The sequence below is a fragment of the Apodemus sylvaticus genome, chromosome 19, assembly GCF_947179515.1.
Source record: "Apodemus sylvaticus chromosome 19, mApoSyl1.1, whole genome shotgun sequence".
NCBI lineage: Eukaryota > Metazoa > Chordata > Mammalia > Rodentia > Muridae > Apodemus > Apodemus sylvaticus.
This window is the reverse complement of record NC_067490.1, coordinates 37,193,040-37,215,529: the sequence shown is the minus strand read 5'-3', so window position 1 is coordinate 37,215,529 and position 22,490 is coordinate 37,193,040. Positions and strand designations below refer to the sequence as shown.

Genomic DNA, 22,490 nt, shown 5'->3' with positions numbered 1-22,490 from the left:
GAACCATTTATAAAGCAGAGGCAGGTAATGGCTCAGCAGGTCAAGGCACTTGCCGCCAAGACGGAATACCCAACAATCTGTTTAATCCATAGAACCCATAAAGTCAAAGGACAGAACTAACTCCTAAACGGCCTCAGTGTCTCGTGGCGTACACACACCCATGCATAAATAGATAGATAATAGGTGGAGAGAGAGAGAGAGAGAGAGAGAGAGAGAGAGAGAGAGAGAGAGAGAGAGAGAGAGAGAGATAGATCTAATAAATAAACGTGAGCACACACAGTGCTTAGAACAGGTGCTCACTGAATGCACACATCCTGTCCACATGGTTGCCCTCTACACATGGCTCATGGCCCAAGGTACAGCCCAACTAAAAGGTCGTTGTCCACTGTACTTGCAGAAAATGATGAGGAGAAGGATGAGCTGCCATGTCTGGATAAACCCGGCTGGTACTCCCAAGGGAACGCCGCCCACCTTTATGAGCTTCTGAAGAAAATGACCTGCAAGCCGGAACCCAAGGTAATTTCTGATTGAGGCAGAGTCAGTCCTTGATGTCCGCACGGGGATACAAAGGTGTGACCAGAGCCATGGCTGCAAATGGCTAACAATTGGAGTTTGCCTCTGAGCACCTGCTACATCTCTCCTTTTGCCTCTTTGACTAGATGCACTCTCGGTCCTTATTCATGACAGGGAAAAACAAGGATTCCAGAGAGGCTACAGGTCTAGGAAGTGCACGATTCATACATGCAGTTCCTGAGAAGTGACATTCTGATAATATGAAACAAAGAATATTTTATACATAAGACAAGGAGTGACTGTAACAACACTGACCAGTTTTTCCTCAAACAGTTGTTTGCATCTGACCCCTTGGTCACATCATCTAAATCACACCTGCCAACGCGGTTAAATCAGTGGTTGGCCATCAACGTGTTACATCTCAGTCTTTTCTTCTACACGATGCATACCATAAGCCCGGTGAGCAGGAAGAATCACTGGGTCACTGGCCATGGTTCATTGGTACCTACTTCCTTGGCCTCCTGAGACCTATTCAAGGGATCAGTAGATACAGGACCTAGATGAGGAGCCTTGGTTCTTAGCCCATAACTTCACACCCACTTCTGTGAATGGAGGGGTATGGTCTGGAACAGTAGGGCTTTGCCTCAGACTGTCTGAGGCAAATTGTACATGCAAATTGAACCATACATTCATAAGTTCTGTTTCAGCAGATCCAGGGCAAGTCCTCAGAGTGTATTACTCTTAAACAGTGGTTATGATTCGTGTTCTTAGTAACAGGTAATTCCCCTATAATACATTGTCAGTTTTAGTTCTATAGGCAGACTTAATTATAAACATGTGAAAACACACAGGATCACTTCTTCATGAGGAATATCAAATAAAATTGTTTCTCATATTCTACCTTCCTGCCATCTTCAACAAACCTGTGAGTCACATAGGGCCGATAATATGTGTGTGACATTATTTGTGGGAGTTAAGACACCTACACCGTTTGGGGTGGCTGCTGCCTCGGAGAGCCTTCCTTCTGTTTTCTGTGCAGTGGCCACCACTCTCACCTCCATGCCTCATTCAGAATTCTGTCTGCTCACAGGTCGTTTACTTTGGCGACAGCATGCATTCGGACATCTTCCCAGCCCATCACTATACGAACTGGGAGACAGTCCTTATTCTCGAGGAGCTTCGGGGGCAAGAAATGGAGAAGCCTGAGGAAGCGGAGCCTCTGGAGAAAAGGGGGAAGTATGAGGTAAGGATCCTGTCTCTCCTTTTTTGCAGCAGGCGGATCTGGGGCAGTGGCGGTGTTTGAAAGCTAAAGTCTCCTTATGCTACCTGACTTTAGAATCACCTGGGAATGGTGTTATATGCCAGGATTCCCTCCACGGTCATTGAAACAAGATGATCAGAGTTTCAGGGGCAAGTGTTACACCAGCCTGGGCTTCATGTGATCCTGTCACAAAAAAATTAAAAAAAAAAAAAAAAAGTCTGGTCTGACTGGATAGCTTCATGTTTCTATATTCTGTTCTATAGTCACTATTATTTAAAGACTTCCACCTAAGTAGATAACTCTGGTCAGCCTAGTTGTGTTGTCTGCTTTGAAGAGCATCATCATCATCATCATCATCCCATCATGGACGGGGAGAGCTGTATGAGGTCCCCCTCTAACTGGGGAGCTGTTGGCAGGCAATGGCTTCGAGGGAAGAGGAGTCGTTTGTTTTGGTTTTTTTCTTTCAATGATGTAGCCAATGATAAGTGGCCGATGATCCAGTAGATGAGCCCACACCCTTGTGCATGCAAACAGTCCTAATTAAACTCAGTGCGTCATTTTTTTTTTGAAAGGATATGAAAGTAGAAGGGAGACTCATGAGAAGAAGTTGTTCAGAGGAGGGGGACAAAAGGGTAAGGAAATGAATATAATCCAAATCCATAATACGCATGTGTGAAATCAAGGAGAAATACCAAAAGAAAAAAAATAGTGATCTGTCATATATCTCTCTGATCAGTTTTAAAAGTAAATGAGGGAACTGTTGTGTGTGTTTCACCACTATCTTTTGCCATAAACCTGAAACTCCAACTAATGAAGTCCGGATGGAACAGTATAGACCTCTGTCCTGTTTCTCTGCGCAGCTCTGTTCACACATCACCTCCGGAGAGTTTAGACCCATCGCTGCCTCCCTGCGGATGGGACAGAACTCAGACCTCTTTAACCCCAGCAGAAAGAGAACAGTCTCCAGAGAAAGCTAAGAGCTGAAGAGTGCCTTGTGGTGGAGAAAAATGCAGTTTTTCCAAACGTCAAGCGTGTAATATATAGTCTGTCTTTCAGTTCAAAATGGCCTACAGAAGGATTTAATTCTATATTTCTAATCACTGTATTCGGTCTAAATGAACTTTCAAATATAAAACCAGTTACAAGGAAATAATCCACATAGTTTCAAAGCTGGTGGCCCAAACTGGAACCCTGGGTGTCACTGCTATGCAGACTGTGCTGTATTTTGCTATTTGATTTCAGTTACTGCAGTGTTTGGCAGTAATTTCCAAGCTAAGTCCACCCCTATATGAGCTCACTTTTGCTTCCCTTGATTTGTGGCAGGAAGCATAAGGACTGGGGGCATCTCACATGGAACTTGAGTTACAAAGGTAACTCTTTTTTTTTTTAATTCTATATAGTTTTTATTTACATTTCAAATGATTTCCCTTTTTCTGGCCCTCCCACTCCTCGAAAGTCCCATAAGCCCCCTTCCCCCGCTCCTGTTCTCCCACCCACCCCTTCCCACTTCCCTGTTCTGGTTTTGCCCTATACTGCTACACTGAGTCTTTCCAGAACAAGGGGCCACCCCTCCGTTCTTCTTGTACCTCACTTGATGTGTGGATTATGTTTTGGGTATTCCAGTTTTCTAGGTTAATATCCACTTATTAGTGAGTGCATACCATGATTGATCTTTTGAGATTGGGTTACCTCACTTAGTATGATGTTCTCTAGCTCCATCCATTTGCCTAAGAATTTCTTGAATTCATTGTTTCTAATGGCTGAATAGTACTCCATTGTGTATATATACCACATTTTTTTGCATTCATTCTTCTGTTGAGGGATACCTGGGTTCTTTCCAGCTTCTGGATATTATAAATAGGGCTGCTATGAACATAGTGGAGCATGTATCCTTATTACATGCTGGGGAATTCTCTGGGTATATGCCCAGGAGTGGTATAGCAGGATCTTCCGGAAGTGAGGTGCCCAGTTTTCTGAGGAACGGCCAGACTGATTTCCAGAGTGGTTGTACCAATTTGCAACCAACTCCACCAGCAATGGAGGAGTGTTCCTCTTTCTCCACATCCTCGCCAACACCTTCTGTCTCCTGAATTTTTACTCTTAGCCATTTTCAACAAATGGTGCTGGTTCAACTGGAGGTCAGCATGCAGAAGAATGCGAATTGATCCATCCTTGTCTCCTTGTACTAAGCTCAACTCCAAATGGATCAAGGACCTACACACAAAGCCAGACACTCTGAAGCTAATAGAAAAGAAACTGGGGAAGACCCTTGAGGACATCAGTACAGGGGAAAGTTTCTGAACAGATCACCAATAGCGTATTCTCTAAGATCAAGAATTGACAAATGGGACCTCATAAAATTACAAAGTTTCTGTAAGGCAAAGGACACCATCAAAAGGACAAATCGGCAACCAACAAATTGGGAAAAGATCTTCACCAACCCTACATCAGATAGAGGGCTAATATCCAATATATACAAAGAACTCAAGAAGTTAGACCCCAGAAAACCAAATAACCCTATTAAAAATGGGGTACAGAGTTAAACAAAGAATTTTTACCTGAAGAACTTAGGATGGCGGAGAAGCATCTTCAAAAATGCTCAACTTCATTAGTCATTAGAGAAATGCAAATCAAAACAACCCTGAGATTTCACCTTACACCAGTCAAAGGTAACTCTTCTAAGGACAGCATTTAGTTGGGGCTGGCTACAGGTTCAGAGGGTCAGTCCATTATCATCAAGGCAGGAACACGGCAGCATCCAGGCAGGCATGGTGCAGGAGGAACTCAAGAGTTCTATATCCTCATCTGAATGTTGCTAGCAAAATACTCACTTCCAGCCGGGTGGTGGTGGCACATGCCTGTAATCCCAGCACTCTGGGAGGCAGAAGGCAGATTTCTGAGTTCAAGGCCAGCCTGGTCTACAGAGTGAGCTCCAGGGCAGCCAGGGCTACAAAGAGAAACCCTGTCTCAAAAACCAAAAAAAAAAAAAAACCTCCCAGGCAGCTAGGGTGAGGGGTCATAAGCCCACACCCACAATGACACACCTCCTCCAACAAGACCACACCTCCTAATAGTGCCACTCCCTGGGCCAAGCATATACAAACCATTACAAGTCGAAAAGTAACTTACTTTTAACGGTGAGCATTTTTAACAAATAGGAGACCCGTTATTTAGGGAAGGCCTATCCATTAAAGCCACAGTGGGAGCATGATATATTTGAAGAAAGATTGAGGAAGATTTTAGAATTCTGAATTCAGAATTTCAGAATTCCTTTGAATTCTGAATTTTCAAATTATGAATGCTTAAGTAAAGTATATTCAAATATTCCCAAGCTGAAAAGTTCTAAAATCTGCGTAATCCTTCTGGCCACAAGGATGTCAGAAGGAGATATTCACTCGATCTGTAACAGTTGTGAATAGAGAACAGAGCACAGACAAGGGCCTTGTATCACATTCCAAGCCAACAGAGCATTCCTGTCAGGAATGAAAGAAGGAGAAAAATATAATAGTCTCCTTCCTCATCCTTCACATAAAAATGACCTCTGAAGGGGGATCATAGACCTGGAAAGAAGCCATACCTATAATGTTTATTAAGTTTGAAAATATTCTTGTAACTGTGGTGATTTGAATGTGAATGGCTCCCATAGGCTCATGTATTTGAATACTTGGTCTCCAGTGGCCAATCCCTCTTGGTTGAGGAGGGATTAGGAAGTGTGTTCTTCCCAATAAGTAAAGAAGTACCTGTGAAGTAGTTCCCAGTAAGCTCTACATCTTAGTTAGAGACAAGAATGTAAGTAAGCTCTTAGCCAGTGTTGCAGCACCCTGCCTGCCTGCTACCACACTCCCCATGATGTTGATCCCGGACTCTAACCCTAATTATGAGCCCTCGATATGCTCTTCTGTAAGCTTTCATAGTCACGGTGTAGGAAAGTAGCTCAGACAGTGACATTATAAGGAATGATTTCCCAAGTTACAACTTGAAAGACAGTACACAGTAGGAGATGACTCCGTAAAGTGCTTGCCCTGAAATCCTAAGGACCTGAGTTCAGTCTTAAAGAACCCTTGTTTTCTTAACATTCTCTGGTGGCATGCGTTTGTAATGGCTGCGAGAGGCAGAGGTTGACACTGACAAAAGGGCTTGCTGACCTGTCACTCCAACCAAATCCATGAGCACCAGGTTCAGTGGGAGAGCCTGTCTCAGAAACATAGGGTTGAGAGAGAAAAACACCCAATATCCACCTCTGCCCCATGCATGCACATGCACACACACACAGAGGTAAATAAGAACCTGGAATATACCTACCCCTCGGAAAATCCATAAGGAAGAGTTTGTGGCTAGACCTAGAAATGTACATACTTATTTTTCATTTCTCTCAATGAAGACCTAGAAAATATTTGTAGGAAAAAAAAAAAAAAAAAGCAAAACAACCAGTAACCCAGGTGTGGTCTTGTACTTAATCTCAGCACTTGGGAAGTAGAGGCAGGCAGATCTCTGTAAGTTCAAGGCCAGCCTGGTCTACATAGCAAGTTTCAGGCCAGTCAAGGATTCATAGTGAGACTGTGTCTGTCGACACCCAGTGCATTAAGGGATCCCAAGTGAGAGTCAAATTAATTAGGACACAGGGAATGCAATGCAAAAGCTCAGTGATGCATAGTTTACTCAGAGTTCCAGTGTCTTTTATATAGAAAACAGAATAAAGATTTTCCACAGCTTCTTGTTCTTACCAACTGTTGTTTCCCAAGCAATAGCTTATCTTGGTTCAAGGTGACCCAAGCCTCCTCACAGACTGAGAAATCTGTCAGCAGTCCAACTCTCAGTTACTTCTTACAATTAAAAACAAAGTTACTTTCTCATGAGAAAAGGATCATGAAGGCCACTTCCTCAGACACACAGCTTACACGGCAGAAGACCAGGATTCGCTGCTTGAGAGAGTATGTCTTCTCGGTGTCCCAGTATGCTGAGAGTCAAAAAAATCCCATGTTGCCTCGCCACTAGCAAGCTAGGAGCAATCACCTCACCATTTCTCTATAGCTGTCAATAAATTAAATAAATAAACAACCTAGTCATTTTAAACCTTTATCGATGTATATTGGCTTTATGGTTTAGATACTCAGGAAGCAATAAATAAGTTTTTATAGTCTCACACTCTTCTAAAAGACAAATACAGAGGAAATTCCAATGAAGTGGGTTTTTAATTATCCTACAATATAATAATACTAATAACAATGATAGTAAGTAAATTAGAATTATTTTAATCATAGAGAATATATAGTTTTTAGATTATGACAACTGACTTTTGCCAGGCGGTGGTGGTGCACGCCTTTAATCCCAGCACTTGGGAGGCAGAGGCAGGCAGATTTGAGGCCAGCCTGGTCTACAGAGTGAGTTCCAGGACAGCCAGAGCTACACAGAGAAACCCTGTCTCAAAAAAACAAAAACAAAAAAACAAACAAAAACAAAACAAAAAACAAAGATAATTGACTTTTAAGGGGCCAATCCTGGGTCACGTTAATGTGCACTGGTAATAAGGAAATGTTATTTCCTTTGCAAACATGTAACAGGCTTCCAAACCCTGCCCATAGGTCCCTATAGCGTTTCCTCCTGCTGCTCATGTAGTGAGTGGAAAACACGTGCAGGAGCACGCACTTCACCACAGATGCCGTCCTAATCACACGTGTTCCTTCCTCTTTCAGATGCCAAAGGTAAAGCCTCTAAATTCCTTGTCTAATAAATGGGGCTCGTACTTTATTGACTCGGTCTCAAGACGGGGGACTGCAGAAGACTCCTTGGTTTATACATGGTCCTCCAAGAGAATCAGCACCTACAGTACGATTGCAATTCCAAGCATTGAGTCTATTGCAGGTAAGGGGGGAAACCTGTGACGCCTCTCCCTGTCCACAATAGTAACCATTAGAGCTGTTGCCTTCAAAAGGAGCAGCTTCTCTAGACTTTATTTTTGAGGTTATGATTTAATTACATCATTCTTCGCTTCCTTTTCAGACCCCCTCTTATACCCCTCCTTGTTCTCATTCAAATTCATGGCCTCTTTCTTCATGGTTGTTGTATATGTGTGCACACATGTGCGAGAGTGTGCGTGTGCGTGTGTGTGTGTGTGTGTGTGTGTGTGTGTGTGTGTGTGTGTGTTCCTAAATATATCTTGCTCAGTCTATATAATGAGTTTCTCTTTAAGGGTAAGAGTTTCTAGATGTGGCAACCTAGGTCAGGATCTCCCCCTCCCCGACTTCCCACCACCCCCATCCCCCAGACACACAACCTTTCTGGAGTCAACTACAAAGGCTGGACATTTTAAAAATCGGTTTGGAGAAATAGGATACAGGTTGGGGGAAATACCAGGACAAGATGCTTCCGGAAGCCCAGGATAGTGAGCCTGGCTGTGGGGCTGCTTCCCCACAGAGGTCTGAGTGAACCTTTCAGTAACTTCATGTAATCTCTAAGATGGGAACAGAAAAAGTGAGCTCCTTCGAGTCTCTGTTGTAAGGGCGAGTTAAGGCAGAGTCCACATTTTCACAGGGGCTGAAACTCAGCTTCAAACAGCTGAGTAGCAAAAATTATTAGTTCCTCCAACAGTGGCTAAAGCCTCTATATACTTGATGAGAATGAGAGTCCATTTTCTTTTCAGAAATATATTATTCTGGGATACAAATACTTATTATTTTTAACGTTTTAACTGGATTTACATCATTGTGCCCCAGTCCCACTCACCTCCCCGTCCCTATACTCACCCTGCACTCTCGCAACTTCCCTTCCAAAAGAAAAAGATTCTCCTTGTGGAAGCTGCGGTGCGTCACTGTGTCCCCACAGTCCACCCCTCTGTCCACACCACTTTACTTGCAGGTGTTCATTGCAGTGAGTCATCGTTTCTGGTTCAAGGCCTCTGGCTTCTGGTTTGTTATCAATACTGGATTCTCACTGGGACTCCTCCTGGATATCCTATTGCTTAGGCAGAAATTCTTTTTTTTATTAAGATATTTGCTTTATTTACATTTCAAATGTTATTCCCTTTCCTCCTTACCCCTCTGAAAATCCCCTATCCCATCTCCCATCCCCCTGCTTTTCAATACTTCTTAAAAGTGATTCATACAACGTATAACCCAGAATGAAAAATTGCCAGGAATATGAGGCTAGGAGACCACAAAAATAATAACCAAACAGCCAACTACAGAAAACAAAGGAACGGGACATTTTGTAGAGATGTAAACACTAAGAGGATGGAAATTTTTAATTCAATCTTTCCAAAACAAAACTGAGGTAGTAATGCAATGATTAGACACAGTGGAGGCGAAGTGTTGTACAGGGAAAGAGCTCAGAGGAGAGCCGCAGTGCAGCCCCGTGTCCTAGAGCGCCTGCCTGGCATGCGTAATGCCCGGGGTTCAGTCCCCAACTGTGGGGGGGAGCCAGGCAAGAAGGAAGGTGGGGTGCAGAATGAAGCTCTACCGTGTAAAACCACGAGAGATTCTGAAAGGAAGCAGGGCTAAGGGGGCATCAAGGGGTGATGACTTTTGTAATTGGGCTCCAAGAGTAGCTATAGTCATGTGGGACAAACTAGATGCTTTGGGAAGCATTTGTTATTAACATGAGAATGACGTCTTAATGTTCCATTCCCAGTTCTCTGGAACATACACAGTAACTTAAAGTCTGAGACACTCACTGGGATGCCTTCCTTCCTTCAGATGGAAACAATCGGCCCTCGCTTATTTGAGAAGCCCGCCCTGCTATATAGAAGTGTGTGCTTTCCGTGCTGTCGTAGGGTCCAGATCACTTCTGAATTTGGCAAAGGACTTGAGAAAAGAGCAGAATCCAGTTCTCTGCCCTTCCTTTGCACTGAGCTCCTAGCTAATCACTTCTGCTTCAGTCTCTGCCGCCCTGGAAGATGGCCTAAAGTCTCTGGGGTTCCTGACGCCAGTAGCTAGTGAAGTTTTCAGCCTGAACACAACACACACACAAGAAGGAAAATCTGTGGCAGAAAGTGGCTTCTCTCTTCATTCACTGATCTTCCTGGGAATCCCATGTCCCTGAGTGTCACCCTGGGTTTGTCTGTGACTGTCCACTCCAGTTCCTTCCCTCTCTGAGTCAGAAACCTGGATATGTGTCTAAACTTAACATTCCTAAGTTGGAGCCAGTGGTATCGGAGTGCGTTTTCTCCCTTACAGAGTGGATATAAGGGGGGAAAGCAAGGTGCTTAGGATGATGGCGGGGGCTCTGAGTTAGGTTTGATCTTCTAAAAGAACCTTGTGTCAGTTGTACAAACTCAGTATGTCACTATGTCCTTCTGAAATGGTATTTTGTTCTCAGGTGTTCCTTTTTGTTGTTGTTCAGTGCTTAAAATTCAAGTACAAGTATCAAAATTATGAAACTCTGAAGAACAGAAACACTGAATTATTTTATTCTTTTGTTCTATTTTCAACATTATAATTACATCATTTCCCCTTTTTCCTACCTCTAAACCCTCCCAAACCCTCTTTGCCCTTTCAAATTCATAGCCTTTGTTTTCATGTTACATGTGTGTGTGTATATATGTATACACACACACACACATATACATGTATATACATGTATGCATATCCAAACCGTTCAGTCTGTATAATGCTACTTGTTCACACGTTTTCAAGGCTGACCGCTTGGTCCTGGATAACTGACGGCGTACTCCGTCCTGCTCCTCCCAGTTCCAGCATGGTTATCTGTAGTTCTTTGTGTGTTGTGCAAACTTCATGGTCATTTCTTCCTCAACTTCAATGTGACTATTCTTGTTGTCCTTGTTCATCTTATCAAACACTGAATTTTAATCTATTTGGATTTATGAAAGGAATTTGGGGGGCTTATAAAACAAATCTTTTTTTTCCCTTCCCGCCCTCACAGAGTTACCCCTGGACTACAAATTTACAAGATTCTCTGCAAACAACTCAAAAACGGCTGGTTACTATCCCTTGGTCCATTATACTTTGGTTTCTGAAGACACAGACAGCAAAATAATCTCTACTGAGAAATGAACCAACCATATGTACAGCACACATACTGTTTAAAAAATGTTAATTTTCCACAGCAATGCAAATGTTTTATAAGAACAATTTTTCAATGAAAATTGGCCAAATGGATACTTGTCAGTCTGTCTTTTTAAAATATAAATAATTTTATATAAATCATTTTAATGTTTATCAGTTCTTGCTATATTAATATTTTTAGTATCCTAGACCAATGACTTTGGGAGTGGGGCCAGTAATGACTTTTAAGCAAGCTTCTAATAAATTGGATGCTCTATTATTATGATTTGAGCCCTGGGAAGTAAACCCCATGCTGAGTATTCGTACTTTTAATTGAAAGTGTAAACTGAGTTGATAACTCCAGAGTCTGGCGAAAATCGGTTATTGTTCCAGGCTATTAGGCTTTTTGCTATTTCCTTGTTTCCCCAAAATACATAAAGAGACATGATTTCTTAATATTACCTGATCCCTTAGTATTAACTTCTCACATTAGGAAGCAGTTAAATTTATACCTGTTAAACTTCAGCTTTGTCCTTGGGAAGGGAGCTGAAAGACACACTCTACAGTTGTATAGGGACGCTTCAGGTCGGAATATGTTGTGTTCTGTGTGGTTTTGATTAGTTAACATGTGCATCAGATCATGTTTACACAAGGTGTTCAGATTCACTGATGATTGTAATCTCCTCCTCTTTTGCCAGTCAACTTCACTGTCCATAATGGACAGGATTAGAAAATGTTGTCATTATTTTTTCTTGGAATTGAGCATATTAACATGTGCACGGAAAAACTCTTTTCTTAAAATTCCCAAATATTCAGATAAATCCCAACTGTACTATGAGGATGTGTTTCTCAGGGTAATTAAAAAGGAAACAGAACTTATTTCTTTACTATCAGTATCTTTGATGTTGATCAATAAGAATACATGGACAAGTATATTTGATATCCAGAATGTCATTAGAGTGTTATAATGGGCACATGCAGTCAAGCTTAGGGCCAAATAAATGATGCTATCTACTGTATGCTTTAAGGAGAGGTTTCACTTTGCTTTAAAATAAAGCTATTTTTCCTTATAGATGCTTCTTGTGTTATTGAATAGTTTTCATTTATATTTGTCTGTGTTGTTGTGTGTGCCTGTGTGTACCTGTGTGTGTGTGTGTGCCTATGTGTGAGTACCTGTATTCCAGTGAGAGAGAGAGAGAGAGAGAGAGTATTCTTTTCCTCTACCATGTATGTCCCAGTGATTAAACTTAGGTCAACCACACTTAGGGCAGGTATGAGCCATCTTGAGACCCAAGAATGCATGTTTTAACACTTACAAATGGTTATTGGTATAAGAATTGAGAAGCCCAAAATTTAAAAGTTAATTGTACTTCTTTTGCCCACTAAAGAGCGGGGGGTGGGGGGGGGGGGGTGGGTGCGGCGCGGAGTAACAAAGTGAAACGCCCTTTCCCAGTTCTCATCTAAAGGCCATGAGCCAAGAGGCAGCCTCACCCACCCTCTGCTCTTCCACCTTACAGACAGAGCTGGAGTTTAGGGCGCCTCGCCCCTTGTCACTGCTGCCTCTAGCCAGTGCTTGTGTTAACTACGTTTATATTTTATCTCATGGCTCATAATCGGTGTCAGTGTTTCTAACTTGGTAGGAGAGGTGAACGTAGGGCTGGCAAGATGGCTTTGTGGCTGGAAGTGCTTGCTGCACAGGCTGAGGACCGGCGCTTAACCTCTGAGACCCACGTAAAGGTGGGAAGGACCAACCAATGCCACAGACTTCTCTCATCTCTACACAACAAGCTGTGGCACATTTGTGTACAACTACAATAAAAAAAATATTGTGTTAAAAGTTTTTAAAAAATTAAGCAGCATCATAAAAATTAAAAAGATGGAGCTGGAAAGGTAGATGACTTTAGCAGTTAAGAGTTCTTGCTGCTCTTGCAGAAGACCTGGGCAGCTCACAACTCCCTATAACTCCAAGGGATCTGAAGCCTTCTCCTGGCCTCCCAGTCTCTATAGGGACCAGGTGCCCTTACATAGAATGAATAAGGTGTTCCTGATTAAAAATAACATTAGTGAAAAGCCGCTTATTTTTATTATACCATCTTTATTTATGTGTGGGCCTGCTTGACTACATGGACATATGCATGCAAATGCCCGTCGGCCAGAAGACAGCTTGTGAGGCTGGGTTATAAATGAGTGTGAACCACTACACATGGGGACCAGGAACCAAACCGGAGTCCTCCTCCACAAGAGCAACGAGTGCGTCTAACCACTGAGCTAGCTTTCTAGCTCATGTTTCTTCTTTCATGGTTATATGCACTAAGAAAGCATGGAACGTTCTGACACAACCGCTAGTTGGGACATGGCCATGGGGACTTGATAACCTGAGGACCTGTGCCAGTGTTTTTTGGATTTTTTGGGTTTTTTCGAGACAGGGTTTCTCTGTATAGCACTGGCTGTCCTGGAACTCACTCTGTAGACCAGGCTGGCCTCGAACTCAGAAATTTGCCTGCCTCTGCCTCCCAGAGTGCTGGGATTACAGGCGTGCGCCACCACCGCCGGGCGCCAGTGTTTATCACATATAATACTGTTGACAGTGCAAAGAATACCTTGTGAGTCTTCATTTCCAGTTATGCTAACAGTATCGCCCTTAGTGTAAGTCTCTTTTCTTAAGGGGCTTAAAATAGCCTTCTGAAAGAAACATGGTGGCATCTGTGAGTGCTGCCTATTTCCCGGTAACAGTGCGTTACTTTGAAAGGAGTACTCAGTTGTATAATCCTGGAATACTGGCACTTAGGGAGACAGAGGCAGAAGGATCAAGAGTTGGAGATCAGCCTGGGCTACACACATGGTGACACACTCTGCCTTGGAAGACAAAACAGTTCACAGGAATACCCAAAATAGGAGGCTGTGACTGAAATATATCTAAACACCGAAAAGATTTCACAACTTGAGTTTCGAGTAAGAGTTTTCTCTTGAAAACTCTTCATTAATGGTTTAGCAGCTAAAACCTTCTACATTGTCTGTATTAAAGTATGGATGCTATATTGTTTAAGAGAATGAACTGGGCTGGAGAGATGGCTTAGCAGTTAAGAGCACTGACTGTTCTTCCGAAGGTCCCGAATTCAAATCCCAGCAACCACATAGTGGCTCACAACCATCCGTAATGAAATCTGACACTGTCTTCTGGTGTGTCTGAAAACAACTACAGTGTGCTTACATATAATAAATAAGTCTTTTTAAAAAAAAGAAAATGAAGAATCAAATATTTTAAGCTAAGTAAAACTTGAGTAAATACACCAAAATGTCTGTTAAGTTAAAAATTGTCAAGTAGCTGGGTAGTCCAAGGCAGGTCTTGCTGACGTAATTACTTCTGAGCTCAGAGGTGTGAGAGAAGCCCTGCTTTCTTCTGTAAATGGACCATCTCTGGTGGCCTCTGCCTTTTTCCTGTCCGAGAAGTAGTCAGAGAGTGCCACCATTCCCGTTATCTCCAGCTTTAATCTGACAAAGGTATTGTCATTCTGATGAGACAGCACCCCTTTCTGCAGGTTCACAATGGCTTCTGTTCTGCTTTATCTGTGAAAATTAGACCCTGATGTCACCTGCCAGACAGCTGGTTCATTCCTACAGCCCTGGGCCTGCTCCATTCCCTTGCATTTGTAATTTCTTCCTCCATTTTAGATCCTGATTTCCTTCCTACCTTTGACATAGCCTTAACACAAGACTTATGCTATATATGTACATAGTGACTGTGTATCTTATACACCGCTCAGCTGCCTGTGCATTGCTTTAGATCCCAACTGGCTTCCACCTCCAGCTCCTCCTCCCTCAGGCGCCCAAGAGCTGCAGTCACAGATTGTACTACCACACCCAGCTCCCCTAGGTATTCTCTGTGCAGCCTCAAAACCAGTTCAGATGTCTCTTCATCTGCAGGCTAAAAAAGGAAGGGAAAAAAATCAGTTTGGTCTGCTCGTGTTGTTGTGTGAATAAAAGTGAAATGTTTCATCATTATCCATCACTAACCCAGACAGCATAGAACTTTTTATTCACCTTTATTTATTTATTTATTTATTTTTGGTGCAGACGGGAAACATAACAGTAACATATCTTTCCTTCGAGCACACAGGAGAAAGACAGAAAGACTAAGATCCTTATTAAGTTGATAGCAGTTCTAGTCCTCACACTGGTTAAGAACAGAATGCCAAGTATTAGTTACTACAGCAAGAAATATCAGTATAAGACGAGTTACATTTGTCTTTTTGAAACCACTTTTACAAGACAGAGCAACAGTTTTCAAAAAACATCTTCAGACTTCAGAGATCACATTGTGCGGATTGTACTTCTAAGACTACAGCTAGATATATGAAGAGACACCAGAGCAAGTTCACCTAGTGATGAATAGTCACAGGAAGTCTTCAGACTGCAAATGACAGGAGTTCAAATGCTTGCACTTGTTCTCAAGGATAAGTAAAAGGCAGGCTTGTAAACATCAATCCTGCCAGTGAGCTGACAGGGAAAATAGAGCAAAAGCACAGGGAATAAGGAGCACATACCATTGATCTCCCACAGACAAGGCTCACCCAGACGAACATCTGTTTACTAACATCTACTGGTGGAGTTGAAAATTAGGACAAACTATAGGAAACTCCTCCAGGCATCCCTTTTAAAATCCCAACCCATTTGATCACCACCACCACCCCCTCCTTGCACTGGAATGTGCCTCAGGGACCCCTGCACCCAACCTTGCTTCTTCCATATGTCAATCAATCACAGCAGACCTAGAAGAACTCACTCTGCAACAGGCTCTTCCCTCTAGTCCTCCTCTTAAAACTCCCAGCCTCCACTGAAGGTCTCCAGACCCCCTGAGCTCTGGAGAAGCTTAAGGGAATGGCTGAGGGCTACAGCCTGGCAAGAACCACACCAGCACTGGTGCAGTCACTGGAGCAGGTCCTGCAAATCCAGACCCCTCCCATCCCCACATCCCAGAGAAGAGGCATTGGGGTCTCCCGCCCACAATGCACTCTACAGCCTGCGTCCTCCTTTGTTAGGATGGAAACAAGGAAGAAAATTCAGAAGCTGACAGGCAAAAAAACAAAGATGTTGCTCTCCGGTCATTTCTGAGAGGCCCACAAAAGAACTGCAGTCCTTTAGAAGGGTTGGGATAGGTACATTCCTCCACAGACTGCTCAGGGCAGGCGCAGGAGGGTCTGTCATCGAGACTCTTCTTTCTCTCCTCCCAGATTCTCAAACTAGAGCTTAAGAAACACACAGCATCTGGCAGCGTGGAGGGAACAGTGGAGGTGGTCTCCCTTGAAATTTTCAGACGTTGCTATGAGAAGGGCAGAGCAGTCCAGGCAGTGAGAGATTTGGAGTCTACTTTACAGTACCTTTCCCAGCCTGCACACAACCAAGGGGAGAGCAAACAAAAAGCCTGCTGTGTGTTTTGTTTTTCTGTCTCTGGGCTGTAACTGCTTCAAAGAGAAAGAAGCCGGGGAGAAAGAGGGAAAGGTATAGCAAGCCCTGTGAGCCACAACCATTTTCTAACTGCCCCAACCCGGGCAACTTTGATTTACCGAGAGTGGGTGTGAACACAGGAAGAAGAGGAGTTATCTATCAAAGTTGCCTGGATTGGGAATAATTCGATGGTTAGGGCTCAGAAGAACTAACTGCTGGAAGGGAGTCACTTCAGCTTGGCTTTGGGCACGGCCACATGTGACTACAGATCCTGCCCAGCAACTAACTGAGCCATGGGAACTGGTACAGCAGGGCTCTATGTGCTCCCTAGGAACTTCGGTCTTTAGTTCCCGAGGAACCGCTTGGGCCTGTGCAAAGCGCGACCAGGAGAGAACTGGTGGGCAATTGCACAGGCTTCCATACTCACCAGTCACGACGCACAGCAACCAAAGGTACAAGAGCAACGTGGTGACAGAAAACACTCCTCACCTGTCACTTCGCTCATACCTAGTAGTCACCCACCAGCCACCTGCTTGTTATACGGATAACAGGCAGGGTAAATGGCGGAGGTCCAGGAAGACAGCTAGGGGTAGTTGGCAATAGCCTGGAATGTCCTGTCCGGCTAACGGCTGGGCTGGGATACAGTTCTATCTTGCAGTAGCGAACCTCACAGTTCTTCACAGTACAAAGATATCGGGAACACAGCAGAAAGTAGGAAACCTGACAAGTTCTTGGTAAGGATGTGTCAAGCTTCCTTGTGGTAGAGAACCACTTAAAAAAAAAAAAACTGAAAGAAGATCATGTCACAGACAGGAACCAAGCCATGCAAAGGAAGGCAGTACAAACTACAGCATGTGAGCTTGGCGTAGAAGCGGTTCGAAGGCCATGCACCTGGAACACCATTAACACTCTGCAGAACACCGTGATGGCCCAGAGAAAGAAGAGCAAAGACTTGAAAGACACAATCTTGAGACTATACTGAAGACTTAGAAGAACCAAAGGACACAAATCCAACAGGAAGAGGAAAGCAGGCGGCATGCAGCTGGCCAAGCTGAGGAGGTGGTAAGGACTCTTCTGCAAGAGCTTCTCACGAGGGTGGAGCTTAGCCAGACTGGAACCTGAAGGACCTGGGACTCTCCACCGGCTGCCTTGGTGGGGCTCGAACTCCTCTTCGTGGCCCATCGCCCATCAGATAGTATTGTAGGGGATTGGACCACAGCTCGCCTTTGATAATTTCGGCTATTCTGTCGAATTCTAGGAGGCTGTGGTCTGAGAACCAGTTGAAGAAACTGGGAATCGTGTTCCCCTCTCTATTCCTGTGGATATGGGCCTGGGGTTCCTGGCCCCTGTGCCAGCGGATTGGCGTAGAGAGCGACACCACTCGACCTGAGGATCTGCGCTCATATTCTTTGACCAGCCCCTCATTTCGAAAATAGGGGTTGCTTTGGAAGATGAACTTAAATTTGCAGCCTACTCTTGGATGCTTAAGTTCCTCCACCTCTAAATTGATCATGTACCTCATCATGTCTTCATCTTGGCCACTGATCATTGGTGACAGCTGGGGGTGGTTCCGAAAAGCCGTGACCCAGAAACCTGGGATGTTTTGGATGATGAAACTTCTGCGCTGCATGTGGAGCCTCCTCATCCGCCCAAATTTGCGTTCCAGCTGGAGGAAGGCCCGGTCGGCCTGAGCATTTACGTTTGACAGCTCTTGATCGATGGCCTCCAGCGAGTCCATGCAATTGATTTTCGGGGCTCTGGGACGAGTCTCCTCTCTCCCTGCTCCTGCTACCTTTTTTTCCTTCGGTATCCCTTTCTTTTCCGGCATCGCTGCTCCTGCTTCTCCCTCCTTGCCCATGGCCACAGAGATGGCGCACTTGGTAGTCGTCATTTCTCTGGTCTTCTTCAGCCCCGGCAGCATCTGAGCCGCCAGGCCCATCGCACCACAGGCTCCCGGAACTTTTGGCTTAGCAGGGCTGCGCGGCCCTTCAAGCTGACAGCCATTTTTACTGCTGGCGGCGGTGGCCACAGGGGCTGAGGGCGCGTCCCCGCCCTTTGATGGAGTCGGAGCATCCTCCAGCCCCTCTCCCGCTGCAGCTACCGCAGCCGCAGCACAGCTATTCTCAGCCACTCGGAGGCAGAGCTCGGGGTCGCAGTGCTCGGAATCCGGGGGCGCGCTTCCCTCCGCACCGGCCTCACCTGCAGCCTCCATCTCCCGCGCCGTGTCGCTTTCCTCGTGAAGGCCCTGGTCCTGCTTCAGATCCAGGTCTTCGGAGGCATGGGCGGGGGTCGTGGTGTTAGCGAGAGGTAGCTCGTTGTCCCCTTCCACGTCGTTCATTTTGGCAGCTGACAGCCCTGCAGAGGAGCTTTCCTTGTCCTCTGCAGACGCAGCTCAGCGCAGCGCAGCACCGCAGTGAGTGCTTAGCTCCACCCCTCTTCCTTCGGGCTGGTGCTACCATGGCAACCTGTGACGTCAGGGTACCAGCTGCAGCTAACCCTAGCGCGAGAACTCGCAATCCAGGTAATTTCGTTTGTCAATCAAGTGTGTTCTTTTTGTCTTTTTAAATGATGCTGTAAACTTAATCTCATCTGGGAAATTGAGTATTTACATAAATGGATGTCGAATTATATTTTACGTCTACTCGTAAGTCTGTAAATTAATTTCGACAGTATCTAAACCACGCCTCGAAATAAAATTTAAAGCAGAACCTATTGTCTAATAAAGTCAGATTTCATCTAGCTTCCCAGAATAGAGAAGCGAATTCAACAGCTCACAGGCCTCCCTTCTTGCCGACACAGATTCATGGCGGCTACTGAGGAATTGCGCAGAATCCGATTTTGGAAAAAAAAAAAGTGTCATCGCTCTTTTTATTTTCAAGCAAACAAGACATTCCAAAGATTAATTTCTATTTCTGAATTTCTATTTCTGCAGAGATTTTGAGGTTTGCATACACTGGCCGACATCTACAAAGCAATTGGATATTTCTTCATTTTTTAATAAATAATAAACTGCTCCTTATTTACAGGTGTTCCACAACGCATGTCATATATACAGTTAGCCCGTGAGAATTACTGAAGGATTTGGATTTCTAAAACGATGCACATTAATTCTCCCTTGCCTTGGGCTATGATCTTAGGTTCTTCTTCAATTTGCCTTTGTGAAGGTAGAGTCAGTCCCGGTTTTTTTAGACACATAAGCAATTGTGTCTTTATTTTGTGTGGGTTTTTTTTTTGGGGGGGGGGGGGTTCCTTTTTTTTTTTTTTTTTTTTTTGGTTTTTGGGTTTTCTTTTTTTGTTTGTTTGTTTGGTTTTTTGTTTTTTGTTTTTGTTTTTGTTTTTGTTTTTTTTTGATTTTTGGATTTGGTTTTTTTCGAGACAGGGTTTCTCTGTGTAGCCCTGTCTGTCCTGGAACTCACTCTGTAGACCAGGCTGGCCTCAAACTCAGAAATCCACCTGCCTCTGCCTCCCAAGTGCTGGGATTACAGGCGTGTGCCACCACCACCCGGCTTATTGTATCTTTAAAATATCTACTTAAATTTTTGTAAATTCAAGTCAATTTAGAAAATTTATTTATTTATTTACTCAATCATTTATTTATATAAGTAAAAGTTTTTGTTTATTTAATCATCCCTGTCTCTCAGTTTGCTAAAGTCTGAGAATGTGGATATTAATCCTTAGGGACAGGAAAGATCAAAGAGTCTTAAATTTTGAATACGTAATGTTTGAATTAATTCCTGTTAGAACAGAGCTTTACAGCTCTTTGCCCTGGGAAGTTGATTCCTCCAGTGTATGGTTAAACTACAATAGGGGTTTAAAGAAAAACATTACCCTGTGAATCCTATGAGGGAAATGATGGCACCTGGTTCTCCTAAGACTCTGAGGTAATGAGAACACATGGCAAATCATGCAATTTGATTTTTTTCTTTCTTTGTACTCCAAAGTTGAATGCCCTTACTCAAAGACAGTATGTCCAGACTGGCCTCTTCCTAACCCCATCTCCCAACAAAAAGGAAAGAAAGGAAGGAAAATCAATCGATCAATTATCTAAATAAAATAAAAATGTCCACACAAATAGCAATTATTTTTCTGGCCCCCTTTTTCCTTTTTCTCTTAACAAATGTTCTTTTTGCCTTACTGAGGTGAAATCAATGCATCGTTAACTTTCTGTGTAAACACATAAACACTGTGCTACAATTGACTCTGTGACTTTTGAGTTATTCTTTAACATTACACTGCTTCTTTACCTAAAGACTCTTCACACTGTTGACAGAGTAACAAACACTCTCAGCTTTAGCCTAAACCAAGATGCAGAGAATCATCAAATGCTGAACCAAGATACGGGGCAATGTGAGAGAAAGAAAAAAGTTTGCTATTACATCACTTCATAAAAATGAGAAAATCACATTTGGACTTCTTTCTCTTGCATATATCAGTGTTTTAAAGATTTGTTTTCTACTGCTGGAAACACCCCTGCCTATATTTATTATATTATTTAGTAACTTATATTATGACTATTTTTCTTTCTTGAAATTCAGTATATTATAATGTATAGTATAATATAATGTAGATATTATAATGTATGTATAATGTATATTATAATTTATAATGTATATATTATAATGTATAATGTAGGGAGAGGGGAGACAGAAAGCAGATAGGGGAGAGGGGAAGGGAGGCTGTGACTCTTTGTAGCTCTGGCTGTCCTGGAACTCACTATTCAGACCGAGCTGACCTCAAGCTCAGATCCACCTGCCTCTGTCTCTGTCTGGGTTAAAGGTATACACCTCCACACCCATGTCTTTTGTGTGTGTGTGTGTGTGTGTGTGTGTGTGTATTTTTTTAATCAATGTAAGATCATTGTAGTAGTTTAAAGATAAATGAAAGAATAATTTTAACTCTCTTTCAATATATAGATGCTGTAGCATACATCGATAGTTAGATGGTTATACATATGGAATCAGTATATGGAGTTACTGTTAGAACGTGAATCACATGTATGATACTAGAGACATTAGTGGAATATACTGCTTCAGTACTCAGGCATGCATGAGTATCAGATAATTAAAAAAAAATCATTTTTTAAGAGTCTAAACATTTGGTGTTCTTAAAAGATGTCCCAATGTTTAATGAAAGTATTATTCTAAGACATCATGTTTCCCAAATCACTACACTCCTACAGGGTTGGTGCGGATGCTTTCTTGCTCCAGCCAGAAGATGTCAGCAGAAAGCATCCAGGGGACACATCATGCCCACTCGCCTCCCTCATATAGTTTTGAAGAGTTTTCTTTTGTTGTTTTGTTTGGTTGGTTGGATTTATGTGTTTGGGGGGAGGGGTTTCCAGACAGGGTTTTTCTATGGAGCCCCGGCTATTCTGGAACTCACTCTGTAGAGCAGGCTGGCCTTGAACTCTGCCTCCTGCATGCTGGAATTAAAGGTAGACCATCTTTTTTAAAATTTATACATAAGGTATTTCCATTTGTGGACCCTAGGGGGAGGGGAAGCAGCCTCTAAGATAATATTAAATATCTAACAGTATCAGCATTTGATGTACAGTTTTCCCTATTCTGAAGAAAATGTTTATGGCAATTTTAGATCTCAAGTTCACTGAATTAATTGTGGCAGGGCTTTTCAGCATATATTCAGTGCTCTACCATGAAGGCTGAATTATATGGTTTTTATTCTACTTAGCCTATAAGTATGATAAATAAATTTTTTTTTCATAGGCACGTTTAGTTATGATAGGTTCCTGAACTATTTTTTCACTAAAAACAAACAAACAAAAAAAAAAGAACAATCACTTTATATAATTTTTTTTGGTTTTTTTGAGACAGGGTTTCTCTGTATAGCCCTGGCTGTCCTGGAACTTACTCTGTAGACCAGGCTGGCCTCGAACTCAGAACTCCACCTGCCTCTGCCTCCCAAGTGCTGGGATTACAGGCATGTGCCACCACTGCCCGGCCACTTTATGTAATATTAAAAGAAGCCAAGGAGAAAAAACTTGACTGAATGACCTTACACATGTATGGGTTGGTTATGCAAACATACTTTGCTATTTTGACTGTCTTGATGTTATTGTTGTGATAACTTGAAATTACTCGCTACACTTCCCTTACTGCTGATGAAACTAAAGGATTCACCAAAAGTAGCCCCAGTTAATTCAGTAAACTCAAATCAAATATATATATATATTTTTTTTCTCCAGGTCTATCCCCCTACAATATCAAAAGAAAAATTATGGATGAAGGTAGATTGTTACAGGAGCTAAACAGATG

At 43.1% G+C, this 22,490-nt stretch overlaps 2 protein-coding genes across 5 annotated transcripts in view; one reads left to right on the top strand and one right to left on the bottom strand.

Moving 5' to 3' along the window:
- The window catches only part of Nt5dc1 (5'-nucleotidase domain containing 1), a 113,036-nt gene extending 101,191 nt beyond the window's left edge, over positions 1-11,845 (top strand). For 3 of the 4 annotated variants that reach the window (XM_052162993.1, XM_052162992.1, XM_052162991.1), the window contains 4 exons: positions 398-516; positions 1,604-1,756; positions 7,468-7,636; positions 10,652-11,845. In XM_052162993.1, coding sequence (XP_052018953.1) covers positions 398-516; positions 1,604-1,756; positions 7,468-7,636; positions 10,652-10,782 — 572 coding nt within the window. In that variant the 3' untranslated portion in view covers positions 10,783-11,845. Of the gene's footprint in view, positions 1-397; positions 517-1,603; positions 1,757-2,346; positions 2,434-7,467; positions 7,637-10,651 lie in introns of those variants that run through there. The other variant, XM_052162994.1, reaches the window with a different exon arrangement.
- A 2,951-nt stretch (positions 11,846-14,796) lies between these two features.
- On the bottom strand, positions 14,797-19,383 carry Tspyl4 (TSPY like 4). Its single transcript, XM_052164029.1, has one exon. It carries the CDS (start codon positions 18,554-18,556, stop codon positions 17,321-17,323), a length of 1,236 nt encoding a protein of 411 aa, XP_052019989.1. The 5' UTR covers positions 18,557-19,383; the 3' UTR covers positions 14,797-17,320.
- Positions 19,384-22,490: the final 3,107 nt, after the last annotated feature.

What these genes read in the sequence shown, in the direction of transcription:
- Tspyl4 (XM_052164029.1), bottom strand. Translation starts at nt 18,556, where the DNA reads ATGAACGACGTGGAAGGGGACAACGAGCTACCTCTCGCTAACACCACG.